The 14,113-nt window shown below is 38.1% G+C and overlaps 1 protein-coding gene across 7 annotated transcripts in view; it reads left to right on the top strand.

The window, feature by feature from the left end:
- The window catches only part of IFT57 (intraflagellar transport 57), a 63,476-nt gene that overhangs the window by 26,955 nt on the left and 22,408 nt on the right, over window positions 1-14,113 (top strand). For 2 of the 7 annotated variants that reach the window (XM_002716719.6, XM_089330716.1), the window contains exon 6: window positions 1,712-1,834. In XM_002716719.6, the coding sequence (XP_002716765.1) occupies window positions 1,712-1,834 (123 nt within the window). Of the gene's footprint in view, window positions 1-1,711; window positions 1,835-4,708; window positions 7,558-11,060; window positions 11,085-11,894; window positions 12,240-14,113 lie in introns of those variants that run through there. The other 5 variants (XM_089330715.1, XM_089330717.1, XM_089330718.1 and 2 more) reach the window with 5 other exon arrangements.

Genomic DNA, 14,113 nt, shown 5'->3' with positions numbered 1-14,113 from the left:
GGGGAGTAAAACAACAGAAAGAAAGACCTTTCTCTCTGTCTCTCTCTCTCACTGTCTAACTCTGCCTGTTTAAAAAAAAGAGGAAGAAATGTCTTTTATGTAATAAATTCTCATTGAGAATGCAATTTCACCATGAGGCTTACATAATATTTTATTTTTATAGACTTTTATTTAAATTTTGTATTATGGAGCTTTTCACACATATACAAAATTAAGAATAAGCTAATAAACCCTTAGGTAATATTACCTGTTATATTATTATTATTCTGTCAATCATATGCTACCCAAAGTCACCCCCTTTTCTTTGCACCATAGTTTTTAAGGTAAATTATATACATCATGTCCCTTAACCTGTAAATATTTCAACTTTTATCTCTAATGTATAAGGACATTTAATACATAACTACCATGCTAAATCTTTAATCTTTAATATCCAGTGATTTCCCATATTCACATTTCTCTGTCTCAAAACTATCTTTATACAAATTTTTCATATTAGAATCCATATAAAGTTCATGCATTGTATTTGGCTATTCATGCCTCTTGGGTCTCTGTTTTCTTTTTTTAAAATTATTTTTTACTGGAGAGGTAGAGACAGAGAAAGAGGCTAACAGACACACAGAGAGAGTGAGCTCCTAATCTCTGGTTCACTCCCCAAATGTCAATAACAGCTAGGACTGAATTGGGGCCAGAGCCAAGAGACAGGAATGCAATCCAGGCTTCTCACAGGAATGATACGAACCTAGATACTTGAGCCATCTGCACTATTTCTTATGGTCTGTGTAGGCAGGAAACTGGAGTTAGGAGCCAAAGCCAAGAATTGAACCCCAGGTGTTCTGATGTAGGATTCAGGCATCTTACCTGTTTGCTAAATGCTTGCTTCTATTTTTTAGTTCTATTTATTTCTATACAAATACTTATATTCTTTTTATAGATTTGCTTATAATTTATCATGGATGCTTACATGGGGAAAGTACTACCAAATGAAGACCTTAGGCTTTTAAATTATTTATTTGTACATTCTTTACATTTTCAGATCCACACATACTTAATTTTGAAATGTAAAGGACTGTTTAAAAAAAGCTTCCTGTTGTGGTTCAAAAACAGTCATGAGTTGATCTTATTACTCAAGGGCAAAAATCAAATTCAGAATTTTTGTTTCTACTTGATTTGGATTCAAGTATGTCCATATTACATTTTTAAGCTAAATTATAGCTTAATGTACTCAAAATATCATCTTAATTACAAACACAAAATGTGCAAATAATCATCCCTTCTAAGATTTTTTCTTTTTTGCCCTTGGGATTTGGGATTTGTATTCCATATTTAATACTTTCAAACTAAGATAATGTATATTTATCAAATATGAGTATTTGTATTTCTTCTACTGTTTACCAGTTAACATACATAAGTGGCTTGTCCATTTGCTAGTATTCCCATTGAGTTCAATCTGAAATCTCAAAAACATTGTTCTTTGTAAAAATAGTTGAATCATGTATTTGCTTCTTTTTTTAAATACTTCTGCTATTCTACCAGGTTAATGCATTATTTTCTTTCACCATGGGTAAGAACACAGAAAAGAATGTCTACTGTGACTGTAATTTTAACACAACCATCCTTGATTTAAATTATGCTGTGCTGCTAAAATGCCTCAAAATTTTACCATTTCTTTTTATAAACTCTCAATCTTGTGATATCTTTCCTTTCTTAGGACATGAACGAGTCTGCCAAACAAGAAGCTATTTTGGAATCCACAACAGATGCTGCAGAATGGAGTCTAGAAGTCGAACGCGTACTACCACAACTAAAAGTCACAATTAGGACTGACAATAAGGTAAGGAAGAGAAGATACATTTTGTTCAAAAAATATTTTATAAAGTCAAGATTCTACCAATTGTACAAATGATTTAAGGAGGATGGTAGAATTCAATTTCCAGCATTTTATCTTAATAGGGATTTAACAAATTGTTGAATGAATAAATAATATAATATGCTCCAAAGAAGCTATGAATGAATCTTTGAAAGAATGATTTGGAATAAGCATATCCCTGGGATTGAGTGGTATTTTACCAATGGATTTCAACATATTTTCTTGGAAATTATGTTTGGTTTAGGTGAATAGGAACTCTGACTATACCAGAGCTGATCAGAATTAAAAAATGGTTTAGAATTCTACTGGATGGCAAAGCAGAGGACAGCCTAGACGTGGTCTTAGATGATCTATTCCGTACATATGATTAAAAGTTAAGCATTAAAAAAAATCAAGAAATCATTTGTAATAAGATTTAGGGTTTAGACTAGATGAATTGGCCAATTTTATCATTTCTGCTCTTATAACTACAGCTTTGTAAGTAATGACTTTATTTTTTTAAAGATCTTTTTTTTTTTTTTAATTTATTTGAAACACAGACTTACAGAGAGGCAGAGGCAGAGAGAGAAAGGGAGAGAGAGAGAGAGGTCTTCTACCCACTGCTTCATTCCCCAGATGGCCGCAACGGCCAGAGCTGCACAAATCCGAAGCCAGGAGCCAGGAGCTTCTTCCAGGTATCCCACATGGGTACAGCAGCCCAAGCACTTGGGCCATCTTCTACTGCTTTCCCAGGCCATGGCAGAGAGCTGGATTGGAAGTGAGCAGCTGGGACTAGAACCTACACCTATATGGGATGCCGGCACTGCAGGCATTGGCTTTACGTGCTTCACCACAGTGCCGGCCCCTAAATAATTACTTTAGAATAAGGTAAAAGGTGAATGTCTAGACAACAGAATTCTCATAAATAGTATGATCTTTACAAAAGGGACTACAGAGACATCTAGCTAAAGAAACTGAAGGAGCATTTTCATCCTCAGAGGCTAGACATAAGCCCCCAGTATCATAGGGCAAAGTTCTAGTAAGCTTAGATTCTGTGTGATCTTGTGTTTGCCCTTAAAGTAGATGCTCTACAAAGATTGCTGTTTTCAGGGTATATTGGAAGGTAATTGATTCTTAGAATCTCTCTTGCTGATAGAACTGTATCCCAGAACAGGTAAGAAGTAAACTAGGCTCCTGGATAAGAACAAATAAAAACAGAGGTCTGACTAGACTGTGAACAATTGTGGAACAAATTCATGTAAAGTAATTGACATATCCTGCAACCTATTTACCAAATAAATCATTATGGAGGACACCTGTAACTTGATTACACTGCAGATCTTTCCTATGTAAATATATTTAATAAGAATGCCTTCACTAATCAAATCTCTGATGTAAACTTTAGTATACAAAAATGGGATTTTTTCCTGAAAAAATGAAATTTCTGATTCTTTGGTTTTTGTCAGAACTAATTCTCTTCATGAAATTAATGATCACCATTGTGATTCTAGTTAGAATGACATGTTAAAATAATTTTGTAGCTGGGAACTCTCAAAGTACAGCTTAATCCCAAAACGAAGCAAGTTTAATTTGTTTACTTTCAAGCTAAGTGAACTCTTGAAGTCAAACATCTTATTTAGAACCTAATATGTTTTTTTTCTTCTAAGCACAACTATTAATTTGCACTCAATGGAAATAACTTAATAAAGGAAGAATATAAATGTAACTTCTAATATGTACTATTTTATAAAACTAACTACAGGTCGATTCTATAACACACCAATATTACAGTTATCAAAATTGTAGGTTCTTATAAAATCAATGTTCTCCTGATTTGGGGAAGAATTAACTAGTTGAAAGTTGGACGCTTACTCTCAGCATTAAAAAAAAAAAAGATAGACTATGCCAAATTAAATCTACCATCAAATTTTATAGGTAGCATTCCAAAATAGCAGATATAGTTCTATTTCTCAGTGTTTTTTAGAACATGTGGATATCATTTGGGAACTTAGATTTTTGTGGTAACACATAGTGGCTTAAAGTCATATTTGATTCCTTTTTCAGAATTCTTTCCTAGATCATTTGGTCTTGGTTCCCAGTGTTCACAAACCTTTCTTTGCTTTAAGTCTTTCAGATATACCAGAGGGGAAACACAGCTTTAGGGTCAATTATTTTTTTAGCTTACCTAACAAAAATGAAATTATACATTGGTTTTTAGAAAGTAAGGGACTAATTAACAGAAATTTTTCTTATTTCTCAGAAATATGAATAAGATAATCTGGTTACATATGAAGTTTCATCTCATAGATTCATAATTCTCCTCCTTTAGAAGAGATTGACTAGGCCAGCGCCGCGGCTCACTAGGCTAATCCTCCACCTAGCGGCGCCGGCACACCAGGTTCTAGTCCCGGTCGGGGTGCCGGATTCTGTCCCAGTTGCCCCTCTTCCAGGCCAGCCCTCTGCTGTGGCCAGGGAGTGCAGTGGAGGATGGCCCAGGTGCTTGGGCCCTGCACCCCATGGGAGACCAGGAAAAGCACCTGGCTCCTGGCTCCTGCCAGGATCAGCGCGGTGCGCCGGCTGCAGCGGCGGCCATTGGAGGGTGAACCAGCGGCAAAAGGAAGACCTTTCTCTCTCTGTCTCTCTCTCTCACTGTCCACTCTGCCTGTCAAAAAAAAAAAAAAAAAAAAAAAAAAAAAAAAAAAAAAAAAAAAAAGAAGAGATTGACTATAGTACCTAGTAGATCCCATTCTTTCTCCAAATCTGACTGTACCAAAACCAAAACCTTAGGTAAGTATCTGGTAAAGCCATCAAGTTGCTGCTTGGGACACCTGCATCCCATATGGTTATGTCTGGTTCAAGTCCTAGCTACTCTGCTTCTGATCCACTACCCTGGGAGGCAGCAGATGATGCTCAAGTACTTAGATCACTGACACCTATATAGGAGATCCGGATTGAGTTCCATGCTCCTGGCTTTGGCCGGCACAGCCCTGGTTGTTGTGATCATTTTGGGAGTGAACCAGTGGATGGAAGATTTCTCTCTCTCTCTCTGTATGTATGTATGTGATTGTGTGTGTATGTACCTTTCAAATAAAATGAAAATTAATTAATTTTAAAAAGGCCCTCTTTACTTGTGTCCAAAACAGTAATGTTTCACTCATTGTGGCTTTTTAGAACATATAGAGATTTCAGTTTTGTGTTTGAAGGGGGAAACAAAATAATTATTTTGGGATCCATGACTTTTACTGGTCACCATTGAATTAATTTTATTTATTTATTTATTTGAAAGGCATTATTACATAGAGGCAGAAAGAGAGAGAGGTTTTCCATCCACTGGTTCATTTCCCAAATGGCTGCAACAGCTGGAGCTGGGCCAGTCCGAAGCCAGAAGTTGCTTCTGGGCCTCCCAGGTCATAAGAGAGAGCTGACTTGGAAGTGAAGCAGCCAGGACTCAAACCAACACTCATAGGAGATGCTGCTCTGCAGATCGTGGCTTTACCCGCTACACCACAGCGCTGGCCCTGGACCAATTTTTAATTGGCTTAGATATGTGGTAGATAAGTAATAAAGAGCCTCCATTATTTAAATGCATTTAAATTTTTTAAATGACTTTCATTAGGGGTTTTGGGTCCTGTATCAGATACTTGTTCTGCTTTTCTTCTCTCACAAGTTAGCTTATGTCTTCTATGTTTCCTAGCAACAAAGCTCCAAAAAGGTAAATCTCCTTTTCTGTCCTTTTTATAATGTATATCCTTTGATAATACTCTTTATATACCAATATTTATACTCTTCATAATATTACAATTAGGGCTTTATTGCTAACCTAGCTTATTCCTAGTTGTCTGGTACCACTTGCTACTGTTGCCAATTCTCAAAGAATGGAAACTAATTTTAATATTAGCTTCAATAAAATAGAATTAGGAAAATAAATATGATGCCAAAAATACAAATAATATGCTCCACAAGTGAAGATAAAGAAGTTTTGTTGTATGCTCAATGAATGGACTTTATTAGTAGTTCCCTTTTTAGCATTAGTTATAGAAAATGCTCCTAATAATTATTTCTAGGGTAATTAAATACCAAGAGACCAACTCAGATCTGCCCTACATTGGAATAATGTGTCTAAAGACACAGAGGCTCTGCCAGTAGAGTCCATAAATTCAGCCAAATCCTAGGTCATGCCACTCTAATAATGCTTAAGTTATGACCAAATGTGTACAGCTCAGGAATCAGCTCATTAAGATGCCTAAATCAGAGTAGATGTTGCAGCGTAAAATGAAGGGCAGTGTTGGAACTATAGCTTGTTGTAGCACTATAGCTTGTGTTTGTGGTGCCTTTTCTCTTACCCTTTTCTCTTCTGCTGAGCTTCTCTCTCTTTTTCATTTCTCTTTATTAGACCCAATAATCGTGCCCACCAGTGTTACACAATTGCCTTGGAGAAACTTAAAGCCAAGCTAGAGCAAATAACATTTGTGATTATATTCAGACTAGATTTGGCTCAGTAAATAGTTAAGAATTATACTAATTTCTGAGTCTTTTTGAAATACAATTTTTAATTATAAAAATAATATGGAAGCATTGTTTGATGGAAGAAGTGGTAGGCAGTGTTCTGTGAACTAAAAACTAGGGATCGCACATTTCATCCTATTGTCAGCTCCTAATGCATTGAGCCAAATTTTAGAAGCTTACTGGAACTGTGGTAACCATAAAGATCCAGAAAAGCTGGAACCTATTTCACACACTGTCTCTTGGCTCCCGCTGTTCATATTAGCTCCACTTTTTAACTGTAACCCAGGCCAAACTATTTTACCCCTCTATTAATCCTTTTCCTCATCTACAAAATGAAACTGATTGTTTTACCTCACAGAGTTGTTGTAAAGTACCAAAAAACAGTATCTGTCATGTAGTTAACATATCACAAATGTTAATTATTGTTTTCTTACAATATTACTGAGTTCTGTCGTAGCCCTTTTATATTGGATGCCTATTCAGTATTTAGAAAGAATTTACAAAAATTTTGTACTAACATTTCCTTCATTAAGGAATATTTATGAATATCAGCCTTATATCCCTACATGTGGGTATGATCAGGTTTATATAAACTTGATAAATTTTTCCCATTTTTCCCAATATGTGTATTATAATAATATGATAACAGAAGAACTTATATTTACTAAGTGTTTACTATGTGGTAAGCATTGTTCTCAGCATTTCTCTTGTATTAACTCAGTTTAATGCTTTCCACCACTCTGAGATACAAGTACATTTTACTTCAAAGAAAAAACCTAAAAACAAAGAAATATCTTGTAACTGTTTTGCCTTTCTAAGTGAGAGTTACTGTATTTGAGCTGATTCTATAATTTGAACATTTGTTTCCTAAACTCATGTAGACATTTAATACCCAAAATCATAAGTTGATAATGCTGAGCAGGTAGGAACTTGGCATTTAAAGGGTGGGCCTACTGGGAGGTCCTTTGGTCATTGGGGGTTGCCCTTGGAGGGTCATTCTCATGAGACAGTTGGTTATAAAAGCTGAGTTGGGCCTACCTACTCACACTCTACTTCCTGACTTGCCGTTCGATTGTTCCTCCATCTATGCTCTGCCATGTGCTGTCTCTACCTCACCAGATGGCTGAATCTGAATCAGAGGACCTACCCAGTCTTGGATTATGAACCTTTAAAACTGTGACCCAAAATAAATGTCTTTCCTGCATAAATAGCTTCTCTCAGGTATTTGTTATAGTGATGAAAATCTGACTAACTCAGCTGACAACTCAAGTTTCAACCTAAACAACTTGAGATAATATAGCATACTGGTCAAAAGTACAAATTTTGAACCCAGGTTGCTTGAGTAAGAATCCTGGCTTTAACATTTATTGAACCCTGGGTGCAAATTACTCAACCACCCTGAATAACTTAGTTTCCTCATCTGTAAAACTGGGTTTATTATAATAGTTTTCAAATAATTTTTAATGGATTAAATAAATTAACATCTCCAAAGCATTTAGGATGGTGCCAGAAGAATCACTGTTGGCCATTATTTCTATTTGCTTTTATTTATACAATTGAGATTTATACCTCTTTTTAAAAATATTACATCATGAGGCCAGCGCCGCGGCTCACTAGGCTAATCCTCCGCCTTGTGGCGCCGGCACACTGGGTTCTATTCCCGGTTGGGGCGCCGGATTCTGTCCCGGTTGCCCCTCTTCCAGGCCAGCTCTCTGCTGTGGCCAGGGAGTGCAGTGGAGGATGGCACAAGTACTTGGGCCCTGCACCCCATGGGAGACCAGGAGAAGCACCTAACTCCTGCCATCGGATCAGTGCGGTGCGCTGGCACCGGCCGTGGCGGCCATTGGAGGGTGAACCAATGGCAAAGGAAGACCTTTCTCTCCGTCTCTCTCTCACTGTCCACTCTGCCTGTCAAAAAAATAAAATAAAATAAATTACATCATGAGTATTTCTACATGTCATTAACAGTTATAAACCACAACTTTAATGGATTCTTTTAAAAAAAATTTTTCTTGAAAGGCTGAAAGAGTCAGAGAGTGAGTGAGCTCCCATTCGCTGGTTAACTCCCCAAATGCCCATGACAGGCCAAAGCTGGGAACTCAATCCAGGTCACCCACATGGATGACTGGAATCCAATTACTTGAGGCATAAGCCCCTGCCTCATAGGATCTGCATTATCAGGAGCCAGAGCTGAGGAATCACACCCAGACACTCTCATGTGGGATGCAGGCATCTTAACTGCTAGGCTAAAAGCCTACCCACTGTGTAGTTCTTGACAACAGCTGCATATCGGGTGGCACAGATGGCTTGGGCAAGTTCAGCAGATGGGAATAAAACCAGAAGGTGTGGATCCAGATGAAGAGATGGCAGTGATGTGGGCACACATATCATAGTTGTCCTCAGTCACTCAGGTTTGTTGTCTCATATACGACGAAGAATGAAGACATGGACGCTGAGAGGTAAGCAAATGGTGAAGCAAGGTTCTATTGAAGTGAACACAAAAAGCTCTTGAAGCAAAGTGGCTCAGCGAAAGGGACCTTCTGAAACAGGCCTTACTGAAAGGAGCAGAGAGAAGACTTTCGGGAAAGCTGCCAGCCGGGGCTTTTCTCAGCAAGAAAAAGCAGCCGTTGAAACAAAGTGATCTGGGAGTGGAAAGTTTGTACAGGGCCCTTTAAGAAAATTGTTCCTCATGCTGTGAGTTCTTGCTGCCTTCTGATCTCCCATTCCTACAGTCTGCCAGCACCGGTATCTCCAGCCCCAATTTTCTTTAGATTGCAAGTTTTATGATTTTGGTGCTCCTCTCACCAAATCCCTTATTATTTATAGCCCTGGACTTGTTAGGTTGTATTGTTGGGCTTCAACACTTAACCTTTATATCTCTGTTAATTTACAATCCCAGGTGTCTTGGTTTTAGTAACTTAGAGTCCCAAACCCTTACCTTCTTAACTCTTCTTATCTTGTTAGGTCCCAGGCACATTTGTTTGGTTAGTTGGTTTTAATTGCCTGTCTCTTAAATGCAAGCCTTTGTTTGTATAAGGCTGGCTCTCTTCACTTAGCCTTAATTTGCCTTTCTGTGAAGTCTGCTTTATCGGCCTGCAGACTCTGGTGTTTGTTAGAGGCCATTCTCCCTATCATGTAGCCACCAGCCTTCATTTTCTACCTAAGTTTAATGTAACCTAACCTAAGCTTTCTCCTGCCTATATCAGTAGGAGAGAATCATACAAGAGCTGGAGGTTAGAACATGGGCTAGTATAAAGACCATAAGGTCTTAGAGCACAGACCAGTAATAGCAAGACAATAATCATGCCAGTGAATCATTTTAGAGAAAGAAGTGGTTGTCAAAGATGGAAATCCAGTTGAAAGGAAAAACATGGAGAGCAGGAAGCAGAAATGAAGATTAAATTAAAAACTATATTTAAAAAATTTCTGTCATTACGCATTGCTGCAAAAATGTACCGTTGCAGCCAACGCTGTGGTGTAACAGGTAAAGCCACTGCCCGCAGTGCTGGTATCCCATATGGGTGCTGATTGGCCATTGCGATCATTTGGGGAGTGAACCAGTGGATGAAAGACCTTTCTCTCTGCCTCTGCCTCTCTGTAACTCTGCCTTTCAAATAAATAAATAAAGCTTTTTAAAAAAAAAAAAAAAGTGTACAATCAAACCAACCTTTACATTGTGGTTGCCATTACCTTTTTCAGCTTCTGTCAGAGATTCTCTTCTAGGGTACTTTATGGCTATTAATGAAATAATATTCTCATACATGATTAACAGGTTTAAAATTTTATTGGAAATGGAGAGGGTATATATATTTTCTATCTATCTCTCATTTACTGATTTACTTCCCAAATGCCTGCAACAGCCAGGGTTGGACCTCACCAAAACCAGCAGCCTAGAGCTCAAGTCAGGTCTCTCATGTGAGTGTCATGCACTTAGCTACCTAAGTCATTGCCTGCCATCTCCCAGGGTATGCAACATTGGAGGCCAAAATCAGAAGGAGAGCTGGAACTCAAAACCCAAAAGTATCTGACAACAATATTTGATACAGACATCCCAAGTAGCATCTTCACAACTATCCTAATGCCCACTGCAATTAAAAGTGTTTCAGTTCTATAACAGTGCATATGTGTGTGTGTGTATTTTAGCTGAATCAGTTGATAATTGCTGAGTTGAATATAACAGTAGTGGAAGTTGAGCTGCCAAAGAATTCTGTAAGTCTCATATTTCAAGGGAAATACAAAATGTAGATGCATATTCAGATAGATTTTTCCCTTTCTATATGTTTGATGAATTTCTAAGTATTTAATACCTTTTCTTGAGAAAAATTATTCACTCTTCTTGAGTTTTCTCTTTAGTATAAAAAGCAAACCTATATTTGATTTTATTTCAATAAATGGATGCCACTCAAGAATAAAAGGCTATTTAAGCAGAACTTGCTGTAGCAAAGGAGTCAGCCACCATTGCTTGCATATGGCAGAGGCTAAAAGGCAGGCATAGGAATCCAAAAGATTTTTATGAATAACTAAAGCAATTTAAACAACAAAAACAAAGCTGGAGGCATCACAATACCAGACTTCATGACATACTACAGGGCAGTTATAATCAAAACAACCTGGAATTGGCACAAAAATAGACATGTAGACCAATGGAACAGAATAGAAACCCAAGAAATTAATACATACTTCTACAACAACTAATCTTTGACAGATGAGCTGAAATCAGTCCGTGGAGAAAGGACAATCTCTTCAACAAATGATACTGGGGAAATTGGATTTACACATGCAGAAATATGAAACAAGACCCCTACCTTACACCTTATACAAAAGTCAACTCAAAATGGATCAAGGATCTAAATCTATGACCTGATACCATTAAGTTACTTGAGGAAAACATTTGGGAAACTCTGCAAGACATTGGCATAGGCAAAAACTTCTTGGAAAAGGCAATAAAGGCAAAAATAGACAAATGGGATTATATCAAGCCTAGAAGCTTTTGCAGTGCAAAGGAAACATTCAATAAAGTGGAGAGACAACCAACAGAATGGGAGAAAATAATTGGAAAGTACACAACTTTGATTTCTATAAAAAGCTCAAGAAACTCAACAACAAAATAAACAGCCAGTTAACAAATGAGCAAAGGACATGACCAGGCAATTTTCAAAGGATGATACACAACTGGCAACAGACACAAGAAAAAATGCTCAGGATCACTAGCCATCAGGGAAATGGAAATAAAAACCACAGTGAGGTATCATCTCACCCCAGTTAGAATGGCTATCATCTGAAAATCAAAAACAATAAATGCTGGCAAGGATATGGGGGGAAAGGTACTCTAATCCACTATTCTTGGTATGTAATCTAGTATAACCATAATGGAAAACAATATCAAGATTCCTCAGAGATAAATCTACCATAGGACCCAGCCATCCCACTGCTGGGAAATTATCCAAATGAAATGAAATCAGCGTATGAAAGAGTTATATGTACCCCCATGTTTATTGCAGCTGAAATTACAATAATGGGCTGGTGCTGTGTGCCCCAGCAGGTTAATGCCCTGGCCTGAAATGTTGGCATCCCATATGGGCACTGGTTCAAGACTCACCTGCTGCACTTCCCATCCAGCTCTCTGCTATGGCCTGGGGAAGCAGTGGAAGATGGCCCAAGTCCTTGGGTCCCTGCACCCGTGTGAAAGATGTGGAAGAAGCTCCTGGCTCCTGGCTTCAGATCGGTGCAGCTCCAGCCATTGCGACCAATTGGGGAGTGAACCATCGGATGGAAGACCTACCTCTCCTCTCTCTCTCTCTCTCTGCCTCTCCTCTCTCTGTGTAACTCTGACCTTCAAGTAAATAAATAAAATCTTTTTTAAAAAAAATTACAATAACTAAGATATGGAATCAACTTTAATGCCCATCAACTGATGACTGGATAAAGAAAATGTGGTATACACACACTGTGGAATGCTACTTGGCCATTAAAAAAAAGAATGAGTCCTGTCTTTTACAACAAAATGGATGCAACTGGAAGCCCTTATACTTAGTGAAATAAGCCAGTCTGAAAAAGACAAATATCATATGTTTTCTCTGATATGTGGCAGTTAATATAGAATACCAAAAAATATATAGGAATGAAATGGTCATTTTGGGATAGGGTTGTCCTTTTTAGCCCTAGTTTATACTTGTGGGGAGCAACTCGGACTAGACTAAGTTACTGTAATTAAGTCTTATTCTATGCATCTGCTCTCCCACAATATGGGCTGAGAGAGGAGTAAACAGCTTCTACACAGCTGCCTCCAGTTCGACCAGTAACCTGCAGGAGCTGATCCTGCTCCTGATTGGAGGAGAGCAGCGTACTCGGCGTGTGGGTAGCAGAGTTGGGATTGGTGGAAGAGGACTATAAAGGAGGAGAGAGACAACATGCACCAGGAACATCTAAGAGGAACACCTGAGGAACATCTGAGCAGCCCCCGAGAAAGCCGGCCGGCGGTGTGCCGCTCCCCCGCGGAAGTGGGGAAAGTAGCAGGGGGGCCCCGCCCTTCCACGGAGGTGGAGGGACGGTAGCCAACCCGGGAAGAACCAGCAGCAAACCCGGGAAGGGCCGAGCAGACAAAAGAACAGCGCAGGGTCCTGTGTCGTTCCTCCGCGAATGGGGGAGCGACAATACTCATGTGGAACTGTAGTCTTCCTATTTTTTTATTCAGTGAATATTATGATTAGTGGTGAATTAAGCCTATGAATATAGAGTGGATTAAAATTATGTCTTTGCAAAAGTAGTGAAGAGAGGGGAGAGAAGGAGTAGAATTGGGGCAGAGTGCAAGGGAGTGAGGAAAGTGTGGTTATCTTCTTGGAACTATACCTATGGAATGCATAAAATCTGTTCTCTGTATTAATTTTAAAACTTTTTAAAAGATGTTATGACTAGAAATCTGGAGGTGGCTTTTAAAGCAGAAGCAGGGCAGCCTATGTAATTGGCGGGGGGAGGGGAGGGGGAGAGTCAATGCTTGGCTTGATCTGATTAATCCTAAGTAAGAAGTAGGGGGTATGCTAAACTGAGGAAGGTGGAACCATTGATTAAGTCCTAGGTGTTTTGAACTGATTGCTACAGGGAATACAGTTTGGTTTGCTATATTAGTTTCTGCAAATCGTGGGTCAGAGTTTCTTTATATTGTCTAGCCATTGTCTTTTGTCCATTTTTATATTCAGACTCTGGACTTCATTTATTGATCCAAAGAAAAATGGCTTCTTAAAATAGACCTGTTAGTCTTGATCAGGAGAATTTTGAGTCAAACGTTTTGTTTTTTAACCACAGGAGTAACCATGTAAATATTAATATTTATTCCTGTTACCCAGAAATAAGGAAGAGCAGCAAGTGTGAAATCAGCTTTCAACTAAACCTCACATAGGCCTTTTTCTTCAATTATGCAGTACTTATTCCTAAAAGATTATACATTATAATGATTTAATATTAGGTACTTAATGCAATGAACAAATGTTCTAACATGCTTTAATGCCCTGTGGATATCATAATTAAAATTTTGATTAATGGCTTAAATAGATTTTTTTCCATTATAATTAAATGTTTCTTGCTTTGTTGTTTTAAAGATAGTTGGGTAGGTACCCCATTCCACCAAAATGTCTTTAGTAATTATATAAATCATCAGGTTCATTACATGGAATTTAGATAAAGAGATTATTTTTTAAAGGCTTTGAAAGTATTACAGCATGTCTTTCTAATTGTTGCAAACCTTTAGTTCACTGAACTGCA

This window comes from Oryctolagus cuniculus, chromosome 4 (genome assembly GCF_051225735.1).
Source record: "Oryctolagus cuniculus isolate XC-2025 breed Fujian yellow rabbit chromosome 4, ASM5122573v1, whole genome shotgun sequence".
In the NCBI taxonomy this organism is placed as follows: domain Eukaryota; kingdom Metazoa; phylum Chordata; class Mammalia; order Lagomorpha; family Leporidae; genus Oryctolagus; species Oryctolagus cuniculus.
The sequence above is the reverse complement of the archived record's forward strand: the minus strand, read 5'-3'. Positions and strand labels throughout refer to the sequence as shown.